This window comes from Hemibagrus wyckioides, linkage group LG27 (genome assembly GCF_019097595.1).
Source record: "Hemibagrus wyckioides isolate EC202008001 linkage group LG27, SWU_Hwy_1.0, whole genome shotgun sequence".
Classification (NCBI taxonomy): domain Eukaryota; kingdom Metazoa; phylum Chordata; class Actinopteri; order Siluriformes; family Bagridae; genus Hemibagrus; species Hemibagrus wyckioides.
Window position 1 is genome coordinate 8,428,371 of NC_080736.1, and position 26,899 is coordinate 8,455,269.

Sequence of the window (26,899 nt, forward strand, 5' to 3'; positions counted from 1 at the left end):
AATGAATATTTACCACTATTAAGAGAAGCCGGCCCTGGTGAACCAGAGCTCCTTATGAGATGCCCGCCCTTGGGGCCTGCTCATGCCCACTCATACCTAGGATGGTTCCTGATCACGCGAACCCTCTGGGTTCCTGCATCGGGCCAGCGGTGGTCTCCTGTTCCTCCCGTCTGTGCTTTACGCTTTGATCACTCTGCAGAATAATACAGTTAGTGAGACCTCACTGCCTCCTCAGCAACCCTGCTTTTCGCTTTTTTTTTACCCAGGACTTGTTTATTACTTTAGTTTTTTTTCCCCTTTTTCTTTTTTTTCGTAAATTTGCTGCTCTTTGAAGCCTGAAAGCAACTCGAGAGGAGAAAACAAAGATGGGCGCGTGCCAGCCGGAAAGTTATGGCACCATTCCTGTTCCCCCAGCTCGGCAGAGGCTTCGCCTTTAAAGAGGGAGAGGCGCACCTTCTGTCACTAGCGGAGGGAGGGAGGGTGCACAGGAGAGAGAGAGAGAGAGAGAGAGAGAGCGAGAGATACACAGAAAAAGCGAGAGAGAGAGACAGAGAGAGAGACAGAGAGAGAGAGAGGAAGGGGGGGGGGTTCTCCATGGTCAGGAGCGCTGTCAATGTGGCTCATTTGCACGGTTCTGCTACTTTCACCTCGCTGACCTCCTGAGACAATGTCATGTTGTTGTGCTGGTGTGCGGCTCACGCTGCTTGGACGGGGTGTGTTATGAAGACCTTGAGACACCGTGGTCAGGTTTTAGGCGTAAGCAAGTCATTTCTGACTGCAGTGCGAAAGAGATAACGATTCATATCGAAGCATGGTGTTTTATGTGTCCTATTAAACTGCATCGAAAGCAGTGTTATTGATAGAGTGAATTCAGTCAAGCTTGTAAAGGCATGAATGATTTCTAATTCCTTGCAATCGAAGGCAGAATGCTTGAAGCTTAATTTCACCTGACCCCCCTCCACTAGCAGGCAGAACAAATGTGCTCTAAAAAAGAGAAATGTGCCGTTCTGTTCAGCGAGCAGAAAAAGGACAGTCTTCCCTCCTCCTTTTATAATCCCACTTTCGCTCAGCCCGTCGCTAATAAATATAAATGTTTGTGATTAGCATCGCGGCGGCACAGGTGCATGTTTGTTGCGAGGGGAGGCATGTTCATTAATTTTCAGCGATGAAAAGTGCACTGCGCCATAAACGCACAGTCCAAAAAAACGCATCGGCTGATAAATGAATGCACAGATTGTTAATGTACCATTGTATGGTTGAGCCTCACCGAGCTTTAAAAAAAATTGGCCTTCCTGCCAAATCGGCGCTAGCTGCAAGTAGCATGTGCAGCAGAGCCCTTCTTTAAAGGCAGATTATACATTGTAGAGCATTAAAACTCTCTCTCTCTCTCTCTGTCTGTTTGTGTGTTAATGTGTATGTTTCTACTTAGACATAGAAGAAGAATTATATAGACAGCTGAGCTTTTCCCTGCTGTGACTCCACTACCATGTGTTGAGTAATTAGTTCTTTAGGCTGATGTGCCATAGAGCAGTGTGTACGGTCCATGTGTACGGCATTTGGTGCCCGGAACATGCAGATTTGGCCATGAGTGTTATATTATACCCTAGAATTAAGCTGTCAAAATGATGCTGCACATACTCACTAGATTTAATCTGCAGTGAACACACATAAACATCTTTATTTGATATTCTTCATCATTTCCGCCCATCAGGTCTACGTGGTTTATATATATATATATATATATTTCAATTTAATTTATTATTATTCTTTCAGAATACTCCCATCATGTGAATCTGTTGTTTAATGGCATACCTAGAACATAAAAACATGTCTGCTTTTTCGGGGCAAAACGGCTCATGACTAAAATGAAGCATTTTTTTTTTAAAAATATGCTTGTGCTTGGAGCAAGAAAACACGACTCTCCTGCAGACAAAGAAAAGAAAATCTGCTGAAAATGGGTTGTTTTTCAGTCGCTGCGAAAATGTTTTATTAGGGGACCGCTGAACACCTGCCTTAAAATGTCGTTTCAACATCTCCCGAATGCCATTTTGCTTAATTGACTTGGAAATGGCCCAAATGTATTGCTGAATGCAGTCTAATTAATATTAATAATAAATGCCATTATTAACATCAAAGAACATCTGGTGCCCCTGTTTACCCACATGCCTTATATGTAACACATTTTGCGGCTGTTTCATCTCACAAACAGAGCAGGGATAAACACTTTTTTGAATTTAGGCTGTATTTTTATTAATTTTTTCTTTCTTTTTTTTTTTTTACATTTAAATTCTCATTATGTTTTATGGATTTATTTCCTCATTGACACTCTGGTCAGGGTTTGGTTTGCTCCTTTCACGGCCAGCGCTGGCAATGCGACCGCTCTGCTTTTTTTTTTTTTTTCTGGGCAAAAGACTTCGTTGTTGTGATACCAATGAAACATTTTGCTGGCATACACCTTAAAAAAAAGAAAATCAAATCTGCCTAAGCTGGGATCCAGACTGCATTAAGAACTTCGACCACCATAAATCAGCAAGCTAAATAACTTTAATCTAAAAATTTCATTAAGTAGTTCTTGTCAGGTAGTAAAAGTAAGAGATAATGCAGTGGTGTTTAATGATAATTGGTGTTTGGTTAATAAATTCTGCGAGTTCCGATTACTTTTCAAGCAGCCGCTAGAATGCTAGCCTCAGCAGTGTAACTAAACCTCAAATTGATTAACTCGCCTGAACCAGCCCGTTCACAAAGATGGCACCGGTCCAAATCAAAAAAGAGCGTGTAGTGCGCGCATCAGCCGGATGGTGTTGTGTTGCTCCGGCGTAAGGAAATCAACTCCCCCCGGGTGCATTTTTAAAAGCCTAATGCCTTTCAAATGATGTCATCACATTTACCTCTCTCTCTCTCTCTCTCTCTCTCTCTCTCTCTCTCTCTCTATCTCTCTCTCTCTGTTTCTATCTGTCTCTGTCTTCATTTTTTTCTGTAACATTTTCTTCTGTTGCCTTGCACAGGCTGCTGTAAGAGAGAGGTCAATGGCTTTGAGACACGTGACACATTATTGTAATGGAGATGAGAGACATCTTGTGTTTTTATGATTGCTTCTTTTCTCCCCCCCCCTTTCCTTTCCTCTCTTTTTTTTTTTTTTTATTTCCGGAAAGTGATACGAGAGCTATCAAAACCACACGACAACCTGATTTGGTGTGGCGAGTGTGATAGGAAAAGTACCATTAAGAGAGAGGGGGCCTTTGTTTTTGTTGTCTTTCTTTTCATTAATGGGAACAGGGTGTGGTCCATCTGGAGGGACTCCAGAGGATGCACGCACACATTCAAACACACACTCATATACACATACACACACACACACACACACTGTTGCAAATCCACATAAAGTCCATATCCTCTCTTACAGTAAACACATACACACCCTGGTGGTAGCTTGTGAGTAGCTTGAGTTTTTGTGTGTGTGTGTGTGTGTGTGTGTGTGTGAGACATGAGACAGACAGCAGGGTGAGTGACTGATACTCCTCCTCCTCCCAGATGGCTCATGCCACTGGCCCTTGGTCTGATCCCAGCTCTTTGTTTCAGTTAGCTGTAGTGCATTAGTGGAGGCCCAGTATAGAGCATAATTCACACTTCACACCTCAGCACTGTCCAGATTTCTAATTAAAAATAAATAAATAAATAAATAAATAAATAAATAAATAAATAAATAAATAAATAAATAAAAACAACCCTTTCTATATGGCTTAACAATTACTTATCAACGTCAGCGCATATCATAAGCATTCAATTCTACTTGATTCTAATCGTGTTTCACACAAACAAGTTCATCATATGTGATAAATCTTTCATTTATATTTTACCCTAAACACAATTGATTACATTGACAGTAAATGTCTCTAAAGCACAGTGCAAAATAAGATCCTTGTGGTTCAGCATCTACAAAACCCACCCTTGAGACTTATTGTTTGTACATATTAGCAATTTAAAATACGAAGCCTATACTTGGCTTGTGACAATCATTTTAATATTGTGTGCCTCGTACCGATTTTTTCCCCCTTTGCATAAAAAGAGGATGTGAAATGGAAAATCAATACAGAGAAAATAGTTATAGGTGGTGGTGGGGGGGTTATCGGGAATCTCTGTGTTCCAGACACCCTGGGCAGAAGGATGGAGTGTAATATATGGGGTGACCTTCAAATGTCATAAATGTGTTGTGCAATAAACTGTCAATATTTGTGGTTATACGGCGCAGGATGAATTTTACAGTAATTGGAACGGCCATATTAAAAGCCAGGAAGCAGTCAGCTGATTAAAGACACCGCTGTTGGGCCGGCTGTGTGTGTGTGTGTGTGTGTGTGTGTTGTACATTTTCGTTTTAAGCCCATTTTAAATGAGTACAGGAAAGTTTTTAAAATCTGCCACAACTCAGAAATACGTTTTTTAGTATGTCTGACTGAATCGACCTCCCTCCTTGTATCCTCCCTAAAAAAAGGCTCACACACTTGTCACTAAAGCTAATTTATCAGGATACAAACTCGAACTAGGTCAGAGTAGGTGTTTGTATCATTGTGTGTATGTTTGGGTCAAAAAATGGGGCATGCAGTACAATGTAATGTGTGTAGGCAAAGCGAGGGAAGCAAATCACAGGCACGTGATCAGTCACAAGAGTGGGAGAGAATGCTGACTTCACCCTTTCTCTTTCTTAACCCTTTCTCTTTTTCTAACTTCTTAAATCTCCTTTGATTTTTTTTTTAAAAAGGGAGAAAAAAATATAAAGAAATGGAAAGATTATTGGAAAAAAAAACAAAAAAAAAACCATTGTGTGGAACAGTTGCCTAAGTGGGTTGCTCCATTTAGACCGTTTCTTTCCTCACATACGTACCATATCAGGTAGCGCAGAGTAACCGAGGAGAACTCGCCTTTTAAACTTTACTTCACTTCCATTAGTACTTTGTAGTTCAAGTTACAATCTGAAAAGCGAAGCGCCAACAAAATTTTATGATTCGCAGTTATGCTCCGGATTTCTTATTATGTTATGCGGCTGGTCAGCTTCAAACGCTGCCCTTCCCATAGCTTCAGAGCATGAACTCGTGATCTAATGCGGCATAATAATTTGAGCATATGTGCAAATATATGTGCTAATACCTCAGCATAATCTGCCATTCCAACATCCTGTAATAACTCAGTTCAGAGTGGTTAATTATCTCCGAACTGGGGCTTGTTGGTCTTGACACGTTTAGAGTATTGTAGTGACAGCAGCTCAATCAGAGCGAGGCCTTCGTTATCACCCTCTCCTATCAGCCACGCCGCCGACGTCACCTGTCAAAACCAGGGCGCAACACGAAGGCACAGACCAACTGCTGACATAGCTGTTTCCTTTCCTGTATTGTTCGTTTTGACACAATCCGCCATATGCTACCCGGTAAAGATGATGATAGGAGGGATAAAATGGAAGAATTGGAGTGTGTATGTGGGGAGGGAGTCAGGGCGACGTCTCTAAAGCAACCTGAAAAGCTTCTGAACTGTCAGCGTTCTGTCAGACCGAGGAGAGTGCGGCAGGGGGAAAAAAAAAGAGTGGCGCGCGTGAACCCATTGATGTGTTTGACTTTGTGTGGTGTTAGCAGATTTGTGCGGCAAAAAGGCTGAAAGGAGAACGAAAGACGGGAAGAAATGAACAAGTGGAAGAAAAGCAGAGTGGCATGTGGCTGGTTTGAAGTGAAACTGAATACTCACTGAATTACATCTCTCTCTGTGTTTCTCCTCTCTCTCTCTCTGTCTCTCTCAGATGTTGGGGATGAGATGGCGAAAGCACCAGGAGCAGTTCCTCCTCCAGTTACCCAGCACCGAGAGAGGAGTGTGGGATCCGCCATGAAAGACTGCCCTTACTGTGGCAAGTCCTTCCGCACCTCCCATCACCTGAAAGTCCACCTGAGAATACATACCGGTACGAAAAGACAGAGTCTAACACGGCCATTTTTACTTTTTTACGAACACTTCTTATACAAATTTACAAATTCTAATATCCTAGACGTCGGAGGTGGAAAGTACTTGAATAGTTGCACTTTATTTCGCTCGCTTAATTACATTTCAGAAGCAACTTTTTATATCAATTTTCTCATCTAGCCAATGACAATATACTAAAAGTGACCAGTCATAATATTCTAATGAATCTATTAATCTATCTATTCTAATTAAATCTCCTTTTTAATCCTTTACATGTAAAAGTACATTTAGAAGTAGCAACATCACTTTCACTTGAGCATAATTTCTCACAAAATTTCCCACCCTTGCTAGCAGCTCTCAAATATTTAGAAACTAAACAAAAGTGGACCACCAAGATTCAGCCAATCAGACTACAGCAGTGTCTCTCATTACCTGTCGCTCACGTTGCCTATAAATCTTCAAGCTCCCTATTTTTCGCCTAGTATTCAGACAAGGCATGCGTTTCATAAACTGCTGCCAGAATCGTTGAGTATATCATTAAAATGTGTGCCAAGTCCAAACTTAACAAACTTACAGGAATTCATAGTTCAAATAATATTGAATCCTGTCTACAAACAAATTGTCTACACTTCTTTTTTTTACTTTATGTCACATGCCATTTTTCTCCAACAGTCCTACAGCCATGTGCTTTCTTTCAAGGCATGACCTTTTCAATTTTTGTCCTAATCCTGCTTGTCATATTCCTCCGACTAGTAGCACGGCTCACATACGCTGGATCTCCCGCATGTACTACGTAGTAGTTTCCCCGCTTCTACAGTAACGCTGTAGAGAGTTCAGGTCGAATAACTGCACTGAAATTCTGCTGTGTAGCTCGTAGCAAAGCTGAGAGTCACTCTCCTGCACAGCTTGTCCTAGTTAACACAGGGAAGCACTGCGAGGTCACTGCGAGTGTGAGTGTGTGTGATATAGACAGAGATCATGAGACAGTGTAAATGGAGTCTCTGTATGAAATTATAGCGAGACCACAATAAATGCCTTTTCAGTGAAAGATAATCAACCGTCTATAGTCTCATAACTTATACATTCAGAATTTTTTTTCCCCCTTTTAAATACTTTTTTGGTTATTTCATTTGCCTCACTACCTTTAGAACATCATCTGCAGAGGGACATATGAGGAAAAAAAAAAAGGAGAAAACTATTCAACAAGTGCTTTGAGGGCAGCTTGCACTCCAGCTCTAACTTAAAATGGAAATCGTTCTCAGTTCAGGAAATTGATGGTTGTTATTTTTTTGGTGTGCGCTTACAAGGAAGAAGGGAGACCACCCAAATAGTATTCGTCCCACTTAATAAGAAGCACATAGCTCTGCTGTTCTGGGGGAATTAAAGTCTGATTGTATGGCACGTCTAGCCATGGAGCTGATGATTACGCCTCAAAGCTTAAACACACACACACACACACACACACATAGAGGCCAAGGCCAGCCGACGTGGTACCGTTTCTCTGTAACACTTTTTAAACCCGTCACAAAGCCGTCAGAATGCAGCTGTGGACACATTGTTTAGTATAAAATATAAGAAAGTTTATAACAGAACCTCAGGCTAGTCTCAAATATCAAAAAGTAGCACAAGAACAGAGCCACGGAGAGAAATTGTATACCAATGAATTAGCAGTGTGAAGAAATGAGGAAACAGGCGTCAGGCAGGTCCGTTGACAGGCAGGTCTGAGGAAAGTGTTGGAGTCAGCTGCTCCTGGGCTTGTGGAGGCTGATTGCTTTAAGCCTTGGTGCAGCACTGTTATGTCCCTATAAGCAGGGGAGCAAGGGTACAGAGCTGGGAAATATGCTTCTAGCTCAGAGAGGGTGAGTTATGCATGCTTTGAGAAGAGAGGAAGGGTCCCCAGTAGGGCCATATTTCTCCAAAGAGGAAGCAGAGGCCCTCGTCCCGTAGCTCCGTTAACTCACTCACTCACTCACTCAACTCACCGGGCAGCCTGGTGTGTGTGTGTGTGTGTGTATTTATACTGCTGAAGTCCTTACAGTCTGTCGGTGCTTCAGTTTACACCAGCCTTGATTTGTTTGCAAGATGTGTGAGCCATGTTGGATATAAAATTGTCATAAAGGTTTCACCCTCATGGTCCAAGTTTAGAATGAATCAGCGCCACAAAAAGATTTTATTTTTTTTTTTCAAATCTAAATAACTGTGCATGTGATCTGATTAATGACACGCCACCCAAATGACATACTGTGAACTGAAGATCACAATCGTTCAATCTTTTTGGTTAAACAACAACAGCTGAAATCTTTTAGCATGAACAAATCAGCGATGCCCACATTTACCCCTAGAAATCGAGTGGAAAAGCATAAAAAAAAAAGAAAAAAGAATTGATTCCCAAAACATCCTGACTGAATCTTTAAATCATTTTCACTACCTGTACAAGTGATGAATCTGATCTTTAGATCAGCAGGTAACAACCACCCTGCAGCCTCCTGTAGCCCAAATTCCTCCCTCCTAATAATCAGGCTTGGGAACAAAGCCGCTGACATTAGACAAACATCTCTCCTTGATTTAAAAGAATCAGACATGCAGATGATACAAAGCGCAATGCAGATGACCCTCAATCCGCACGGCGTTCACCCATCATAATGGCATTGCTTACTAAGAGGACCAGGGCATTGTGCAACACAATGTTAGATTAATGACTCTCTAACACTGGCTTGAAAGGAATGAAGTGAATTTAAATTTCTCCAAAAGTTAAAGAGCTAATGTTACAGTATTAATTTCCTCTCCAACAGTGAGTGGGAAAATATCCATTAGTGAAATTAAGCACAGTTTGCTAGGTAGCTAACATTGTGCGGCATACAGTGTGGGGCCACAGCTAATGAACACTGCAGTGGGTGATATTTCATTATACAAATTAATGCTCACATTTTAATGGGAAAGTCACATAATGAATCTAGGCTTCAGTGACAGCAATTAGAGACACAGATTGTCCCCTTCTGGACAAGGCACTATTTAGCAGTAAGCAGCTGTGGGTAAAAAATAAAAAGGTCCTCGCTCCTGACAACGGCTCCACATATCTTCAGGGCACAGGAGAACTTGTGCATTGACCGGATTACCTTTATTTAAAAAGGGATGCTGAAATGACGGCCATCGCCCGTGTCATGTCACCTTGTCCTAGCTCGTACAAGCCTCGGCGAGTCCTTTCATAGAGTCAGCAAGAGGCAAAAAGGGCTTGACTCAAACCCGTGGATGAAGTTTTGGAGTTTTATGGTCGTATCAAGTAGTATTTTGAAAGTTTACTCAGGAGGATGAGAGTGATTAAGCGCTGGTGTGTGGTCAGCTGCTACCGTTCCAAACCATAAGCACTGTAAATTACAAAGGTCAGACAGAGCAGAGATCCACAGCAATGTCAAAGAAAGTTTATTCAGTGGTAGACATCGTTATAATAATAATAGTAATATGATTATTATTATTATTATTATTATTATTATTATTATTATTATTATTATTATTATTTCTATATTTTTTTCTTTTTTACAGTTTTTTTTATTAATTTTTTATGCTTGCTTAGAAAAACATTATTTCTGCCCCTTTTTTAATTTTTTTTGTCCTCTGAAAGTCTTTAAAATGAATGCATGAACTACAATAATAGCCCTTACAGTAAAGGACAATTTAGAAACTAAACAACACTTACTGACAGAGAACATGAGCACCTTGATGTTTTTGGCTCCCCGTCTTTAACGTGGATAAACAACCCGAACATAAAAGACAGTTATTTTTCCAGACCAGTCGATCTCTCCGACTCTGCACTATACAGTCTTTTCACCATTGTATAAAGCCATATGGAAATCCATCTTAAAGTATGTAATATCTATTAACTATTTTAATTGCCCTTCTGTAGAGGCTCTGGGTGTTTATTTGCGTGGTTACTATGGAGTCGTGACAAATCGCACAAATCCAGATGAAATCGGTTTCAGCCGGACTCCTTCGAGTGGAAAGAGCAACCAGCAAAATGAACTTCTGAAATGATATGTACCACTCTCAGGAAGAGGCTTCTGTAATTTATATCTAGTCTGTCATACAGTACCAGATGGCAATTTGATGTGTGTTTTCCCCTATTTTTATTAAGACAGTCCATCAACAGTGAACGAAAGCTTCGGAAAGAAAACTTTTTAATTTTTTTTTCCTCGCCTTTTCTCATCTTAAATGATGAAAAATAATCATTCCTCTACCTCTGGGCCTTGGCGATCCATTATGTTTCTCAGAGGTTGTGCTGTTTGTGCGGATATCAATTAAAAGTGGATTAACGGGTACATAATGACCTTTAGCAGTAAATTGTGTGTAATGTTGCAAGGCAGGATACAGTATATTCCCCAGATGTCACACATGCCCCTGACGTATGATGGAGCAGATGTCTTACTGAGTCCAAATGGTGCACAAAGAACATGCCATGCGTGCACACACACACACACAAACACACACACACACACACATACATACAGAGAGAGAGAAAGAGAGAGAGAGAAAGAGAGAGCACACTTATTGTCTATATAAATACAGATTGTTTATCTAGTGGTCTTAATAGTAACATTGCACATAATCCTCACATCGTTCTATTTTTCTCCCTTTAACATGTGACAGCCTCAGTGTTGTCATGAATTAAAACACAAGCTTGGGGTGGAAGGAATAAAAGGGGAAAAGCAGATCACCCTAATTTGCCTCTAATTTTGGGCACAGAATATCATTTTGTCCAGTTAAAGGAATTGAAAATGATCATTTGCATCAGGGACATTTCCTTATTGAATCAGGCCAAGTCCCTGTTATCCTGCTCAGAGGATAAGCTCTTATTGGGTTAAAAGCTCATCTTGTATGGTTTATTTTAAATTTAAGCCTCACACGCACTCCAGTGTAAAGCAATAAATGACTCTCTCTCCCTCGCTTTTTTCCCCTCTCCCTTTCTCTCTCTCTGTCTCTCTCTCTCTCTTTCTCTCTCTCTCTCTCTCTCTCATTTAACTCTTCTATCAATGAAGTATTGAGGTGGTATTTTTGTGACCCTTTTTGGTAAGCTGTGTTCTGTAGGTCTGCAGATCTTTGAGTCGTTCTTTTTTTCTGGAATGGTGCCCTCCAAATAATGATAAATTACTTGAGCAGTATGCCATTTGCTAATTATATCCATGATTTACTACAGAGCCAGACTTAAATCATTCAGTTCAGTCTTGCGTAACAATGCAACATTTTTTTCTCAGATAAAAATTGTTTCCATGTGTATAATCTAAACCTTTTATAGTTATATATACACACAGAGACATATGCACACAGTACTTGACAAACATCTTTTTATATTTGCCTTTTTTTCCATGGCTCTGCACTCCTTAAATGTAACAGTGCAGCACCTCAAAAAAAAAAAAAAAAAAAAAAAATCAAGCCCTGTATTTTGGGCTTTATTGCTTATTAAATGAGAATATGGCTTTAGATTTTTGGACTTTTTTATTACCGCTGCCAGGATGTATGTGATACTAGGACACTCAAGTAATTCTCTTATTTCGAAATGTTCTATTGTGTTTTGTACATACTTTATTTTACAGCACATTCCACCCTCCACTTTCTTCAAATCTTGATCTAAAGCTGCCTTTTTTAAGAGGGAGGTTCATATGCTGCACATATGCACACTTTTGACTTCAGTTCAATAGCAGATGAAGGCAGTTTATAATATGACCATTACACTTTGGGGCTAAACAGTCAGGCTTACACTCTGTAGGGAAATGGACAGCTTCTGTAGAGCTTGATTTTTATCTCTATGATAAATTCCAAACAGAAAATGTACAAGGAATCACAGCCTCACTAACATGGTTAAGGTCTGACAATGAAACAAGGCCAATTGAAATGTAGGAAACAATAGTCGAAAGCACCCTACTCACTTGTACTCCCCTATATGAACAGAGATAACATCCAGACAGTTGTGTTGTCAGTTGAAAATATGATCTCTGTAGTGGACTGAAGGCACCATATGGTGAAATGTTTTTTATGGTGCTCATATGAGTGATAGCTCACTCTGTGGAGCTGGATCGACCTGTATTAAAAAAAAAACAATCTCCTCCTCCTTCTCCCTCCCAGGAAGAATGATTGGCTGGTGGAATGGTGGATGGGATATAATATGTTTATTAAACATTACCTATGCTCTTTTTTTGATGTTTACAATTATATTTCTTTCAGATTTGACTCCGTGGTATTCTTACTTGGACTCTGATCTGTCTTGGTGTCTCTAGGTGAGAAGCCCTACAGATGCCCTCATTGTGATTATGCTGGCACTCAGTCTGCTTCCCTGAAGTACCACCTTGAGCGTCACCACCGTGAGCGTCAGAATGGCAATGCCTCCTCTGCCAACCACCCTCCATCTTCTGATCACAAAGATGACCACAGCAAGACCAACAGCAGCAGTGGCATCTTTGCACGGCCTGATGTTCTGCGTGGGGTCTTCAAAGGGATGATGCCCTCCAGCCTTGATTTTAGAGGAGGGCAGATGCTTACACAGTGGGCCACTCCTGCTATGCTCTCTCCCAGAGAGCGAGATCGTGAGAGAGAGCGAGACCGCCATGGACTTGGGGCAGAGCCTAGCTCTGAGAGCATGAAGCCTGAAGTTCCAACCACTGGAGGGGAAAGCCCAGCCAGTTTTTCAGACCTGGGACGGGCTTATCAGAGTATGATGGGGAATGGGGTCAACTTTCAGGGCTCTCTCCAGGCCTTCATGGATAGCTTTGTGCCGAATTCCATGAAGAAGGAGAAGGAAATGCGAGAGAACCAGCTACATGGTCAGCACTTTGGCCTGGAGGGCACAGAGCACAAGATCAAGAGGGCAACCGATGCCAGTCAGGAAGAGAACCCTTCTGAGGCCAAGCCAACTGAGGGCATCCGCTCCCAATATGAACCTCTGGACCTGTCAGTCAGGCCTGATGCAGGAACCCTACCTGGGGCATCAATCACCATCCAGGACAATGTGGCCTGGCATGGGTGTCTATTCTGTTCCTTTACCACTGCCTCGGTGGAGTTGATGGCTCTTCATCTGCAAGCCAACCACTTGGGTAAAACCAAATCAAGCCAAGGAAAAGAAGTTAAAGAACACCTAATGGGTGAATCTTCCCACACTGGCAGCTCTGGTCTGGGACCTCCTCCAGGCCTTCTCCACCTGCACGAGGGTCTTAAAGAGCGAGAAGTTGAATCTGGAGACTTGAAGAACCAAGTTGGTTGGTCCAACCACCTGGAGCCGAACCCACATGGTGCTTCTATGGGAGCATTCTCAAGCGACTTTTACAAGCCCTTTAGTCCCATGTATGATAGCTCCTCCAGGGGTCCTGCTGGGTTCTTGGACCAGCAGGAAAATCCAGCCGGTCAAGTCGGTGGTCAGGATGAGCTGTCTGACAAGGCATCCTGTGTTGAAATGGAGGCATGTGAGGAGCGGGAAGGTCAGTCAGAAGATGATGAAGCAGGTCATGAAGAAAATTCATCTAATCCTGCTTCTGCTGAGCACCAGGTGCGCTCTGATGATGAAGATCCAGACGGAGAGGAGGAGGAAGATATGGAGGTGAGAGACATGGAAGACGAAGACCATGGGACCATTAGAATGCATCCTGATTCCCCCTTGTCTAGGAAGGATGCTCAGAGAGCAAAGATAGCTATGGGTGCCCAGGGACGTGGTCCATCTCCACCCCAGCCACCCACTCTAGAGAAGCAGTGGCAGCAGCATCAGCAGTCGGGTCTTGGTCTCATTTCTTCAGCCAATGGTCCCCCAGGTCTGCTGAAGCCTGAGCAGGCTCACCTGGAGCACCAGATGAACATGATGTCAGTCCTACGGGCCTACAGTTCTGAAAGCCTAGCAGCATTCAATGGAGGCCTGTCCAGCAGCTCCAATGGAGGAGGTGGTGGAAGCAGCTCCAGCATGAAGAGAAGCGACCCCTCTGGTAAGTGAGCCACCACTTTTTTTTTTTTTTTTTTGCCTTAGCCCATTTTTATGTTGCCATGTTCTACACAAGTAAGGAACACAACACCTTTATTTGTATCCTCACTATTGTTTTTTTTTTGTACAATTGAGCCTGAAAGCCACAATGCATTAATATGCTTTCACACTGTACAATTTCACAAACAGAATTCATGTGCAATAACACTCCTCTAACCCCAACACACCAATATATATGCTCTCAGTAGGAACACAAGATTTGCTTTTGAGTGAATTCAACCTAATTTCAAGCAAGTTTAGAGACCATCTAGTCGACAACCAGCAACAGATTAATCTTTATTACTATTTTATATTACCCAGTCCGCAGCCCTTCTCTTTCCCTCCATTCCTCTCATAACTGGGATTAAGGGTGTCTGTGTTAGAGCAGAGCAGGACCTCCGCTCCCTGTGTCATCCCTGGCACACAGCACTTAACTATCTTAGCTTTCATAAGACCTCTCCCCAAAGCCCATTACTTTATAAGAGCCAAAGATCTATGGCCCTGTGAAAAATGAACTGTCAGCTTTCATGACTCTGTGAACGTTACTAGAGCTCTTTGAGACTACCGTGTTTCACTGTGGCCCGTTTAGACATTTCAGTGATATAAAACTGCAAATGAAAAAATACTCAGAGAATTGAACTTGTAGTGCAGGTCAGTATGAACTAGTTTAAGGCAAGTGAGTGCTACAGCTCGACGAATTTTGCTTCTGGGTATTTCTTTTCCCTCTCAAATATCAGGAAGGTATTTCTAGCAGTTAATGCTATTCATTTTGCCGAAATAAAACTGTCTGCCAATATAATGTATGTATATTCCATTTTGCTCTCTGTCTTAATATATTATTTATCAAGAGCAGAGTCTAATTTTCAAACCGAGTGTTGAGACACATGCTTTTAGTTTAGAAGCTTTACATTAGTGTTATTGCCTCCAGTCTGCAAACACAGAGGAGCAAGGCAGACATTTTATTTTTGCTCCAAGGAAAACAATCTGACTGCAAATAGATGTAAGATTAAGGAGAGGGAAAGAAAGCCAATCGCATTTTTAACAGACTTGTTTGATTAAGCAGCTTTATTTGAACAAATATGTCTTAATACTTTCTGTTCTTTTAATTCTGAACACTTGCATGGTTTGTTTAAGATACTGCACTTTGCTCAGGCATTGTGTATTATGCTTGATTAGTAAACAGGAATTAATCAACAGCGAGTATGATATAAGGCGGAACCAGAGCGATTATCCTGGTATTGTTCTTTATTAGCTCTGTTTTGAAAAGGGGGGAGGGTATACGTAAGTGAAGACCATATGTAGGTTGATTCTGTGACATTTGGGCCACGGTTTAACACTCATATCAAGCAAAAGTGAATCACTCATGCTCACGTCAGTGGAAGTGGCAGGGATTCTGAGTCAGTAATAGAACTAGACACAGGGCTAAAGAGTCATTTTATACAAAAGCGTCGAAGAAAACAGTGATTGGAGCAATGGCATCTCTCTATTTGTGCACAAAAGGGAAAGGATCTTTTCATTCAGCGCAAATTACAGTATGTGGAAAGTATTGAGCCTGGATAGGTCAGTGTTGTCTCTCATGTCGAATGAGTGCAGTAGAAAGGGAAGCAGTGGCATGGAGTGGTGTGCGTTTCATTTTCTTCTGCCTAAACAGTTTACATTAACAATTAATGCTCCGTTTGACCTTTCAATTATGGAAAATATGTCTGTCATGAAGGAACCTGTTGCATTTTTAATATTCACAGGAGGTCATTCACTGGGCTGAAAATGAATGCTAGTTTTTTTGTCTGTGTTTTGAATGTCTCATGTTGTAATATCCTCCTCCGATCAAAAGACATTTAAAAAACTTGCCCTCGTGACGCACTCTTCTCCTGCTGCAATGGCAAGAGACTGACCTTTCAAGATAAGGCTTTGTCTCTAAGACAAAAGTTTTTTTGTTAGGCATTTTTCAAGCTTGACTCACCCTGCTTGGTGCCTGTGGTTGGAAGCACGTGTGGTGGTGACGTGCACTGAGATGCAGCGTAGGAATATATACAGTATAAGCATTGAAGGACAGGAAAAATGAAACAACACACTTCATTCATTTCTATGGGGTGTGGAATTGAGAAAAGGAAAGAGGGTGTGTGCCGTATCCACCTTCAGAAAGACTACTCGCTTTTCTTACTATAGTCTTTCATTCAGCTATCAAAACCCTTGACATAATTCTCTCCAGACCACAACAGTGTAAGTGTAGGCAATCCACTCGATAGCCATTTAATACTGACCAACAACCATTGCACTTACACGGTCCACAAGCATTAAAATCAATCCATATAAAGAGTAAGTATATATTTAATAAAGAGTACAAAGAAAGAAAATGAACACATCAGTTCTTAAATGGACCACGTGCAGATACTATATATTGTAGATAAGATGGGTCATGAATACTGACCCATCTTTCCCCTGCCTAAAATTCAATTAAAATCAGGCAAAATGTGATTATGTGATTAGCTGAAGTGCGCTTGCATTAAGTTTGCATGCAAATCGGGCAGAAACCATTAATATTTGAAATTCGCCATGTCTGTTCCTGAACTAGACTGGACCCTGATAAAGTTGTCTTCTTTATATTTCGATTTCATCTTTAGATTCATACATGTAATGAACATCCTATCGCATTTTGTGACTCACGCATACACGCTGATGCAGACGCTGATCTCCGATACACACACCAAATCGTCACCGTGACCTCTTTTTTCATCCGTCTACAACAAAGCATATTGTGTACTACGCATCCAATAATCCGCATAGATTTTGTGTAAGTTGCTATTCAGATGATAGTATTTGTTAACACCATCTCATATGTAGCATGAGGCATATTAATCAAAAGAGTGTCTGCAGCTTGGCGCTGACTTCGCTCTGATCTTGGCCTATTTGTGGTCAAGTCGATTAGACATGTATTGTTGCGATCTCTTAATGGCTGTGTTCCATTGTGCTGGGGTGCTTGTGTAAGCCTATCGTATAATCAATACTCAATTGTGTCAGTGCTATATCGTTATGTATACATTGTATATTGTGCAGCTCCAAATGTGGAGGCTAAACTAAGACACGGTGCATTTTTCACATCTCGGATGGTCTAGAGCTGTATGTGTTGTACAGCATATAATATGGTTGATACTGCAGAGGTAACAAGGTGGAGTTCGGCAGTTATTGTCATATTTCCCAAAATCGATGAATACAGCTAAAATAATTTCATGCGTTAATTTGGCAGAATCACAGTATTTTTTTTCAATTTACTAGCATTTTAAACAAAAAAAAAGAATAAATTATTATTATTATTATTATTATTATTATTATTATTATTATTATGAATACAATATTTACTAATCATTTATTATTATTATTATTATTATTATTATTATTATTATTATTATTATTATTATTATGAATAAAATATTTACTAATAATTGATTATTATTATTATTATTATTATCATTATTGCCGTTCTTGTTTATTTGAACACATTTTTGTTTTGTATTAATTTATTTTTTCATAAAATGTAATATGCATAATATTATGGAGTTCTATTATTGATATATTTATATATATACTATTTACTTGTATGTATTTTGAACGTTACACTTGGAGACACATGTTAATATTCATCATTATGGAGCAGATCTGCTAATTAGAGTGCAACATTTTACACCATTCAACATTATGTGCTTCCTGAAATATTCACAGTACATATGATTAAATCGCAAAATTAAAATGTGATGTAAAAAAATGATTTTCAATACGCGATGTAATTCCTTTCTGAATACTTGTTAAGCTGTTAGACATCCCACACTGGCTATAACAGGATAGGGCTCCGATTTAGCCAAGCTCTTTACTTAAACAGATTTCTAATGGGAACTCCATTGACTGTGAAATTTAGTCCGGGCCTAGGCTTAATTTGCGTCCGGAAAAACCAACCCACAGTGGCTAAGAGAAAGGATCTCTTATAGTTATGGTGAAGTGGCACTCAGGGGCAAAGCAGAGTGGGAGCGAGAGAGGTAGAGATGAGATCATTGGTGTTCTCTCGTGTTTCTGTTTACTCTCTGTCACTCCATCCCTCTTGTGTCTCGAAGCTCTCCAGGCCACTCTGTCCTCGGGCCGCAACCGCTGTTGTTGTTGTTGTCGTTGTCATTGCTGCTGTTGTTGTTGATTGCTAGGTAAATGGTTATCTCGATTCGCCCTCTGCGGCTCCATTAGGCACGGTGAAAAATGCCTCCACTTTGAGTGTGTGTGTGTGTGTGTGTTTGTGTGGGAAGAGTATATTGATACACAGGCTGTAGATCAGAGCTAAGTAGAGGTGAGATCAGGGCTAAGTGGAGGTGATGGGGCAGGAGGCTCACTGGATTTAGGGTATTTACGATGGCATGCTGTGGCATAAGCACTGGCTACTTTTACAGAGTGTGAGCTCTTGGTTCGTACATCAGAGTGCCGCTTTCAGATGTTTACTGGTAGGAGCTGTGTGGCTGCCACCCTTTAGCAACTTTTACCACCCGGTCAAGACATTCCTCGAGCTTCAGCAGAAACTGAGAAAGACAGAGAAAGAGGGCTCAGGTTGTGTCTATGGTCCTTTCTTCTCACGTGTCATCCTAGTTCATAAGGCCATGACACCCCCTGGTGGAAAGGCGGTGAACCCTGTCCCCATTCTCTCCAGCTTGCTCAAGGAGAATGACAAATGAGCAGTGAAAGATAGAGATGGAAACTGAGGCGGCAAGTCATAAAAGAGGAAATAAGTCATGTAAAAAGAGAAAGGGTTAGCAGAGATGTAAGAGAAGACAGACATGCAGGAAGTGTGGGACACAGAAAAAGGATGCATTAATATACAGCAGGGAGAGCATGGGAATGACAGAAGGAAATCAGAGGCGACACAAAGGATCCTTTTCTTTTTACCCCCCTCCTTTTTTTTTTTTTAAAAAAAAAGACAGTCATCTCCCTACAGGTTGATCAATCTTCAGTGGCCTCTGAACACATCATTGCACACTTACTAAGTTCAAGTACAAAGCTCAAGCACTAGAACTGAGACAGTAAATCCACAGCATTTGTCAAGCAGACAAACGACTCTGAAGAGGAAAAAAAAAAATAAAAAAAAGGAAAAGCAGAAAACCACAGAAGCATAAATGTACTGAAGGAATTTGTGGCATTTTGTTACTTCCCAAATCTGCCAGTCTGCTTGCCAGTACATAGTGTCTCTGTTAACGTGTGTGTGTGTGTGCGTGCGTGTGTGTATGTGTGCTTAGAAGCAGAGGGGGGTCGGTGGTTAGTTGTCTCCTTACTTGTAAGTGGTGTTCATGTCACTAGTGGCCAATTATCACTGTCAGAAGGCTGTAAGATCCAGGTCTCTCCCTGGAAGGGTCATGACCCCAGTCTGGTTCAGGTCAGAGACGGCGCTCTGTTTTCTGCATTCCTGTCAGACACTGACCGCTCTCTCTCTCTCTCTCTTTCTTTACAGTACCCACTTCACAGCACTAATAGGTGTGTGTGTGTGTGTGTCCCTCTGAACAGGTTCTTTAAAGTCATTATGATAATTAAAAACATATGGTGCCTGAGTGTGTTCATGGATGCAATGGATCACAGAAGGCATTAGAGTCTCTGTTGTCTCTTCCTGCACCTAGAATTGCAAATAAAGAGGTGTCTGTTGTGTACACACATGTGCATGCACCCCCAACACCCTTATACACACGCAAACACATACATTAGAGATACTAAACATCCCCACATGCAGTTCATTACAATGAATGCACTGGCTAGCTAAAGACACTCCTAAGACCATTTGAGAAATGCATGCATCATAATCACTTGTTTCCTGTGTCACACCTTCATAAATTACAAATATCAGTTACAAATATCACATACCACCTTATACAGTAAGCGTGTAAATGGAAGAACCCCACAGGTATACAAATTGAATTATACACACAAACACACAATTGCATTATTGCCTCTTGTCATCTTAATGGCTTTCTCAATTTGCTACCAAGTAATTACTACCGTCTCCTAATTCACAGACTAGTAAAGCTGTTAGTGTGCGTGCGAGAGAGAGAGAGAGAGCAGAGTCAAAACAGATATCTTTTGATTCCTTTATCGTTGTTGTTTTTATTTTCCGTTCGCTACTCGCTGTCATCTTCGCTCGCGGTGAAAAGAAATACGACGACTTTAAATGCAGTGCTAGGATGCAACTTGGTAATTGCTAGTAATAGTGTCCTCATCAGGTGGCTAATTAGCTGTAATATGGCTCGTGTTAGCATGCTAGCATACACACAGCCACCGCTCGGCCTACTGCAGAGACGCGGGACAGCCTGGCGCACGCTGATGATGTGTACAGCCTAAGGGTCAGTCAGTGTATATCCATATAAATTTCCTTGTGGGTGTGCTATGAAGAGATACCAACATTGTTTTGTTGAATAAAAACTCTACCAAAACATGACGTGAACATTTTGTTTTATGTAACTTTATGATGAACTCAGTATTGTATTACTCGGCGTTGCAGTTGCTTCGAGGGTAAAACACAACCTTCAGATGCATTTAGTTAGGTTTATTGGAATTTCATATTCAGTTAATAGACTGTAGACAAGCGCATCCTTTTATTAAAAGATAAAGTGATAAAACGTTCGTTTCTCTACAAATACAAATGAAGAGGATTGTAATGTGTGAAATTGGGTATGTTATGTTTATATATATATATATATATATATATATATATATATATATATGTGTGTGTTATGTTTTTTTCTGGAATCTTTAGCTAACCATAATTAGGAATTAGCAAAAAATATGAAATATAAGATTAAAACAAGTTGAAATATCTTTTTTGCCTAATTGATTTATTTATACCAGTAAAATTGTTTGAGGATATTTTGAGGTAAAATTATGTCTTATCTGCAGAATAATATAATCATATAGTTGGGGTCTCTTTTTTTTCTCTCTCTTGTGGTTTAGAAATGGTAATTTGGATCATTAGCCATCCGATCCATTTTCCATTTTTATTTGTAAAGACATCTACCAGCCTTAGAGCAGACTTTTGTGCTACATACAAGACTTGTCAAGTGTAGTCTAAAGCCAACCTGACAAGGCACTTGAGGCTCCTCTCTGCATCTCTCGCGCCTCTATTTCATAGAGTACACTGCCAGAGGAAGTCTCTCTCTCTCTCTCTTTCTCACACACACACACACTGGTTCTCCGACGCGACAGACAGTGTTTGGACCTTTCTTCTCCTCACTTTCTGCAGGATTGTTGGGTGAAGGCAAGGCGCTATTTCACATGTTCAATATTACCACTTTAACTAGCACCAAGGTGAATTAACACCTTGTCACTCAGTCGAGCAAATACTACATCCAAAGAGCAATTAATTGTAATCGCTGTTGTCAAGCCCACTGGATAGTACCTGTTGCTCTCCCTCTGCAGCTGTGCAAGCTCTAAAAATATTTTCCCTTGCTAATTTCCCCTGATATCAGCTTCTGCTGGGGCGGTGAAAGCCTTTGAAAAGGCCTCATAATCTTCATCTCTCTCTCTTTCTCTCTCACTCTGTCTAATACCTTGATGATGTAGGCTTCATCATTTCTGTCAGGGACAAAAAAGGGGATGAATAAAGTATCAGGTTCCACCCTGAAAAGAAAGGAAAAGGAGTATTCAATGCTAATGACAGCAAAACAATTATGCTATTCATGATATTAGAAGGGGGGAAAAAAAGACTTAGCTTTTTGGAAGCCTTGGGAGGTGGGAATAGAAAATATTCTCACTGGTGCTCTAATCATAGCGTGCTGTATATATGTATATGTGTGTGTGTGTGTGTGTGTGTGCACTTCAATCCAAATGCATTAGAGTTAATATTTAATAGACTGACCTTGTGACCCAGCATGGTTTTGATTGTAATTTAGCTGCTCGTATATCCGAGTTTGTTTTTCCCACAGCTGGAACCGCACTTTTTTTTCACTTTGAGATCTTCCTTTTTAGCTCTGCAGCTCCCTCCCCAGGCACCCTCAGATCTAAGGAAGTAGTCTCAGAGGGCTTGTTCTGATAAAATAACACTCCTTGCCGGTGCACAGGTACAGCTGGAACATAAACACACACACACACACACACACACACACATGATAATCATACTTGCACACCCCACATGCCAAACAGTAATGAGCGAATATGCCCCAACTTCAATGCGCAGAGGAGGTGTGAGTGCAGAAACATAGTCAAAAAAAAATAAATAAAAAAATAAAATAAAAAAGAACACAACTATGTCAACTTTTATTTGGTCTTTTATTCCACATCAATGGCACATGATGCCACAAAGTTAATAAAACAAAACAAACAGCGTGCCGAAGCCAAGGCAGCGGTGGAAGGGGTGTGTTTCGAGAGGTAGTGCAGCAATTACAGACAAATGTGTCTTGTGCGCTTCCACGTACAGGCTGCTATGAAAAGGAAGAGCTGGTCCAATAAGCCGTGTTTGATTTAAAAACATCAAACGGAGAAGGGGGAATAAAAGTTCCTCCGAAGAGCAGAGCGGAGGGGGGGGGATGCATATAGAAATAAGCCAAAAAACATTATATCATTAGCTGTTAAAAAATGCACTTAATTCCTCTGTAGAGATGGCAATAAATAGCACACACTCTCTCATTGTTCCATGCAAATCCTGTCGACTGGATTTAGAACGGTGCATTGTTTATTAGGGAAATATGCAGGGAGGTGGGGGAGCTCTCGTTCTAATTGCAGTAATTTAATCAGGATTAGAAAAGGTTACCTGGATGAGGCGACACTGCAAGGACACAGATGCTTTAAGATCCACACACACGTACATAATTTCTTGTAGAAATGATCAGATTTTTCATAGACACTGTTGGTTCTGCTCCTTTTTAAACAAAATGTTCTTGTCTCTCTCTCTCTCTCTCTCTCTCTCTCTCTCTGTTCTCTTTCTCAATCGTTTCCCTTCTTTCTCCCAGGGCTTGTAAATAGGAAGCAAAGAAGATCCATTTTAATCTGATTAATAACTTAGTTGATCACATATAACCTAATTTTCATTCAGCACTGCCCTTGTCCGCCGAGTCATGTACAAAATGACCTTTGAGTCGCCACGGCGACTATAAAGAACAATAAACGCCATTGTCCTGTCAAAAAAAAAAGCTGAAGATGTTTTACATCATTGCAAAAAATTTAATGTGCACTTTTTTTTTTTCTTCTTCTTTTTCTTTTTTAAATGCGATGTGACAAAAGGCCACCTTCTAATTGAGGGCCATTAGGGCAAGAGTCGAGTTTCCTAAAGCTTCCTAGAGATGGGAACAACTTTCCTCTTGCTTTCACAGTAATATGAATCGTCCTTTTAAAACAGATATGGTTACATATTAGTTTTGAAAGGTACAGTAACTGCCTCCGCTTTAGCTGTCTCTAACAGTAGCCCTTTTGTATCCACTCAAACCCAATAACTGGCTCAAAATCCCATTTTACTTCACTCACACACACACACACACATAGGCAGAGCGAGCAAGCGAGAGAAAGAGAGAGAGAGAGAGAGAGAGAGAGAGATGGAGGCACACATCCACAAACAAACACAACAAATCCAAACTTGCAGTGTAACAGAACACTGGCTCCTAAACACACACAGACTTCTGATCAATCCGAGGCTAAAAGATTGCTGATCTTGTTAATGGTTGTTAATGCTGAAATTTCTCCTTTTACCAGTTTCTTCTGCTTTTGAGTCTGGAGCAATTTTTCTACTTTATTTTTGCCTTTATCGGAAAAGACAACCCAGAGAGCAATTTACTGGTATGATTATCAGTTTCATAGGAAATCTAATGAGATTTAATTACAAAGAGAAAAGCGGAGAAAAACAGTGGACACACACACACACACACATTCACAGCTTCACTCACACAAACAGGAAATATGAATGAAATATTTATGAAGAAATCTGACGACCGCATTTAGCCATATGTTTCATCACTGCTGCAATTTACAGGCAATGCTGATGTGAAGAGCTTCCATTACCAAATGAATGAATGAATGAATGAATGAATGAATGAATGAACAAAACAAACAAACATACCAAACAAACAAACAAACAATAAATGTGTTATTTTTATTGTTGTTGCTACTATAATACTAATACTAATTTTCTATAATTGCTCATAAATAATATTTGTATTATTATTATTATTATTATTATTATTATTATTATTATTATTATTATTATTATTATTACTGATATAATAATAAAAAATTATAATAAAATATATTATTATTATTATTATTATTATTATTATTATTATTATTATTATCATTGAATCCAGCTTGCTTTTCATCTCATCCTTGTTCCACTTTGTTTGGAAAACTTTTTAATTATGTGTCCTGGAAAAGCGAGCTGCTTAGTGATGATGAATTTTCTGCAGTATTCAGTGGGCAGCAATTCTTGTAAAATCAGCCATAGCACCCCACACTTTCCAGAACTTTCTGGAACTTTTATAGTTTATAGTTTTTATTGGACCTGATTAAATTAAATAAAGGCTTGTGGGCTTCCAAGCAGTGGATTAACACTATCATTTAAGAGTAATCATTTTAAGACACATCCACAGTCCTTACACAGATACATCCTGTAAGGTTTTTAAAATGCAGAATAAACACACAGCATATTACCGCCTAAATCCGTCTACCTATCCTGTCGTAAAATCCACAGGAGGAAGGAAGTAAAGAAAGACGGACCGAAAGTCTCTTCTGTCCATCAGCAGACAAACAGCGTCCTCAGTTGCCAGTCCCTAATTGACTGCACAAGGATTGGTCACACTTTTGAAGTAGCTGCCTGTAATGGATTTCCATGTTTGTTGTACTTTTAACTGGCGCTGCAAATGGAAGGCAAAATGTCTCTTTATTAGTAAAAACAACAGCACTCTCTTTTCCCTCTTCCTCACCGTGAAGACGAGCGCTGCCACCATGCTCCCTGTTTGTTTTTTGCAAGGTCAACCCAGGCTGACAGTTGACAAACGATCTCAAGATGGCCACATCATCTGTCCTGCAGTTTTTTTTTTTCTTTTTTCATTGGGGGAGGTGGTGGGGAGGATAAGATGAATGCCATGAATATTTGCCATGTATCTTTTTCAAGCCTGATTTTATGCTCGAAGATTTTATCCGTTTGGAAAGGGCTTTTGTGTGGGCAGGTAGCAGAACTGATTTGGCGTGGAAGAAAGTGGTGATCTCTTGCTCGCAGGCCTGAGACTGCCATCAGATCTTTGCGATCTGGACTTATCCTGTTCTCGCATCTTGGCACGGTGAAGGGATTCAGTATTATAGACAAGCTGGTCATCAGATGGGAGTTTGGTTTATTTCTGTCTTTCCCCTCCACATTCCCCTCCCCTCTCATCAGCATCTCATCCAAGTTATGTCTCTCTTCTTTTTTTTCCCTCTGCTGGACAGTTCCAGCAGTATGCCGAGAACTTGATGTCCTTGAGAACAGAACAACTTTTCGTTTCAATAATTTGATTGATTTTTTATTTTTTTTTTCCTCATTGTTGTTCGGTTGCCTTTTTTTTTTTCCCTTCCACAATCATTATTTGCATTCACGGTGAGAGAGGACGGAGAAAATAAAAAGGGCAGAAACTTCAACAATTATGACCACTTTGACAAAACAAGGAGTGCGTTTTTAATTACCTGACTTATTCTTTAACGTCGTTGTCATCTCAGAGACAATGCTCCGCCGTTCTGATGCTCTTATTATGGTTTCATTTGAATGCCTGTACTCTGCAGGTAGCCAAACCCCCTCCATCATCACCACCTTAGTCAAACAACGCCCACCCTTTCAACACTCCACCATGTCTTGTTTTTCATAATGTTTAATTGCATTAGGAGAGGTGTCATGGAGGGAAGAGGAAGAGAGAATGGGAAAGAGACGGAGAGAGAGAGAAAGAAAGAGAGAAAGACGAGGTGTCGTCGCTTTTTAAAACACAATTAGGTAACACCTCGTCAGGGCTTCTGTCTACTTGTGCTTGACAAACGCGTGAACGTTAGCGGTAAAGCGTTGATGATGCGCTGGATGTTGCAGGTGCTTGACGAGACACTTGTTAAGCCGAGTGACAGGTGATTCTCGGGGAGAGCCCTCGCTTGTCCACACCATGTCTCGACCAGAAGAAATACATATCTCAGTCAAATCTGTACCCGACAAGCTTTTGTGGTTACGCTGTACATGTATGTGTGTGTGTGTGTGTGTGTAGGTGTGTATCTGTATCTAGGTGTACGAGGGTGTCTATGATGCTAATGAAGCATTTTTCACGTGAGCCCTTTTTCTCCCTATCATTCATGTCTTCTTCAGTGACAGAAAGCATCTCATTAATTTGGAAGAAAAATAGCATTCAGCAACTTTTTTTTATGAAAAGTGTGTGCAGGGAGAGATGAAGAGGGAAAACAGCGGGTTGGAAGTTTTGCCTCTATAGCTGTTTTTTGATGGAGGCGATTTAACAAACTCTTATCTCAAAACTGCTGTCACTTCATCAATGAGGAGGATGATGATGACGGTAATGATGATGATGATTGTCCTTATGCCGCTGCTGATGCTGATGAGGATGATGATGACGACGACGACGATGATGATGATGATGAGTGCAGGAGACACGTTTTAGCTGCCCATCTGCCTGATTAAAATGTTCTTATCAGTATATTCACTTACGCGCCCGTCTAGACGGAAATAGACAAAATAAAAAAAACGGAGAAGTTAGATATGTGCTACGCCTTGATTTGGTTAGCGCAACATGATAATGTCCAAATAGACACTTTATGAAAAATGATGCGCTTGGCTCATTAAAAAGCTGTCCAACCTAATGCTAGAGATCGGCCTGTGGGACTGAGAGACTGGGGATTGGTGAATAGTGGGGTATGTGGAGAGAGGGTGTGTGTGTGGGGGGGAATCTATCTATCATAAGGAGGTCCATCTTTTCTTTTCTTTTTTTTTTAATGCAGAGACAGCAGTATTGG

The 26,899-nt window shown here is 40.6% G+C and overlaps 1 protein-coding gene across 8 annotated transcripts in view; it reads left to right on the forward strand.

The window, feature by feature from the left end:
- znf536 (zinc finger protein 536) overlaps positions 1 to 26,899 on the forward strand; it is a 174,403-nt gene that overhangs the window by 105,628 nt on the left and 41,876 nt on the right. For all 8 annotated transcript variants that reach the window (XM_058382022.1, XM_058382018.1, XM_058382021.1 and 5 more), the window contains 2 exons: positions 5,783 to 5,941; positions 12,207 to 13,895. In XM_058382022.1, the coding sequence (XP_058238005.1) occupies positions 5,783 to 5,941; positions 12,207 to 13,895 (1,848 nt within the window). The remainder of the gene's footprint in view (positions 1 to 5,782; positions 5,942 to 12,206; positions 13,896 to 26,899) is intronic.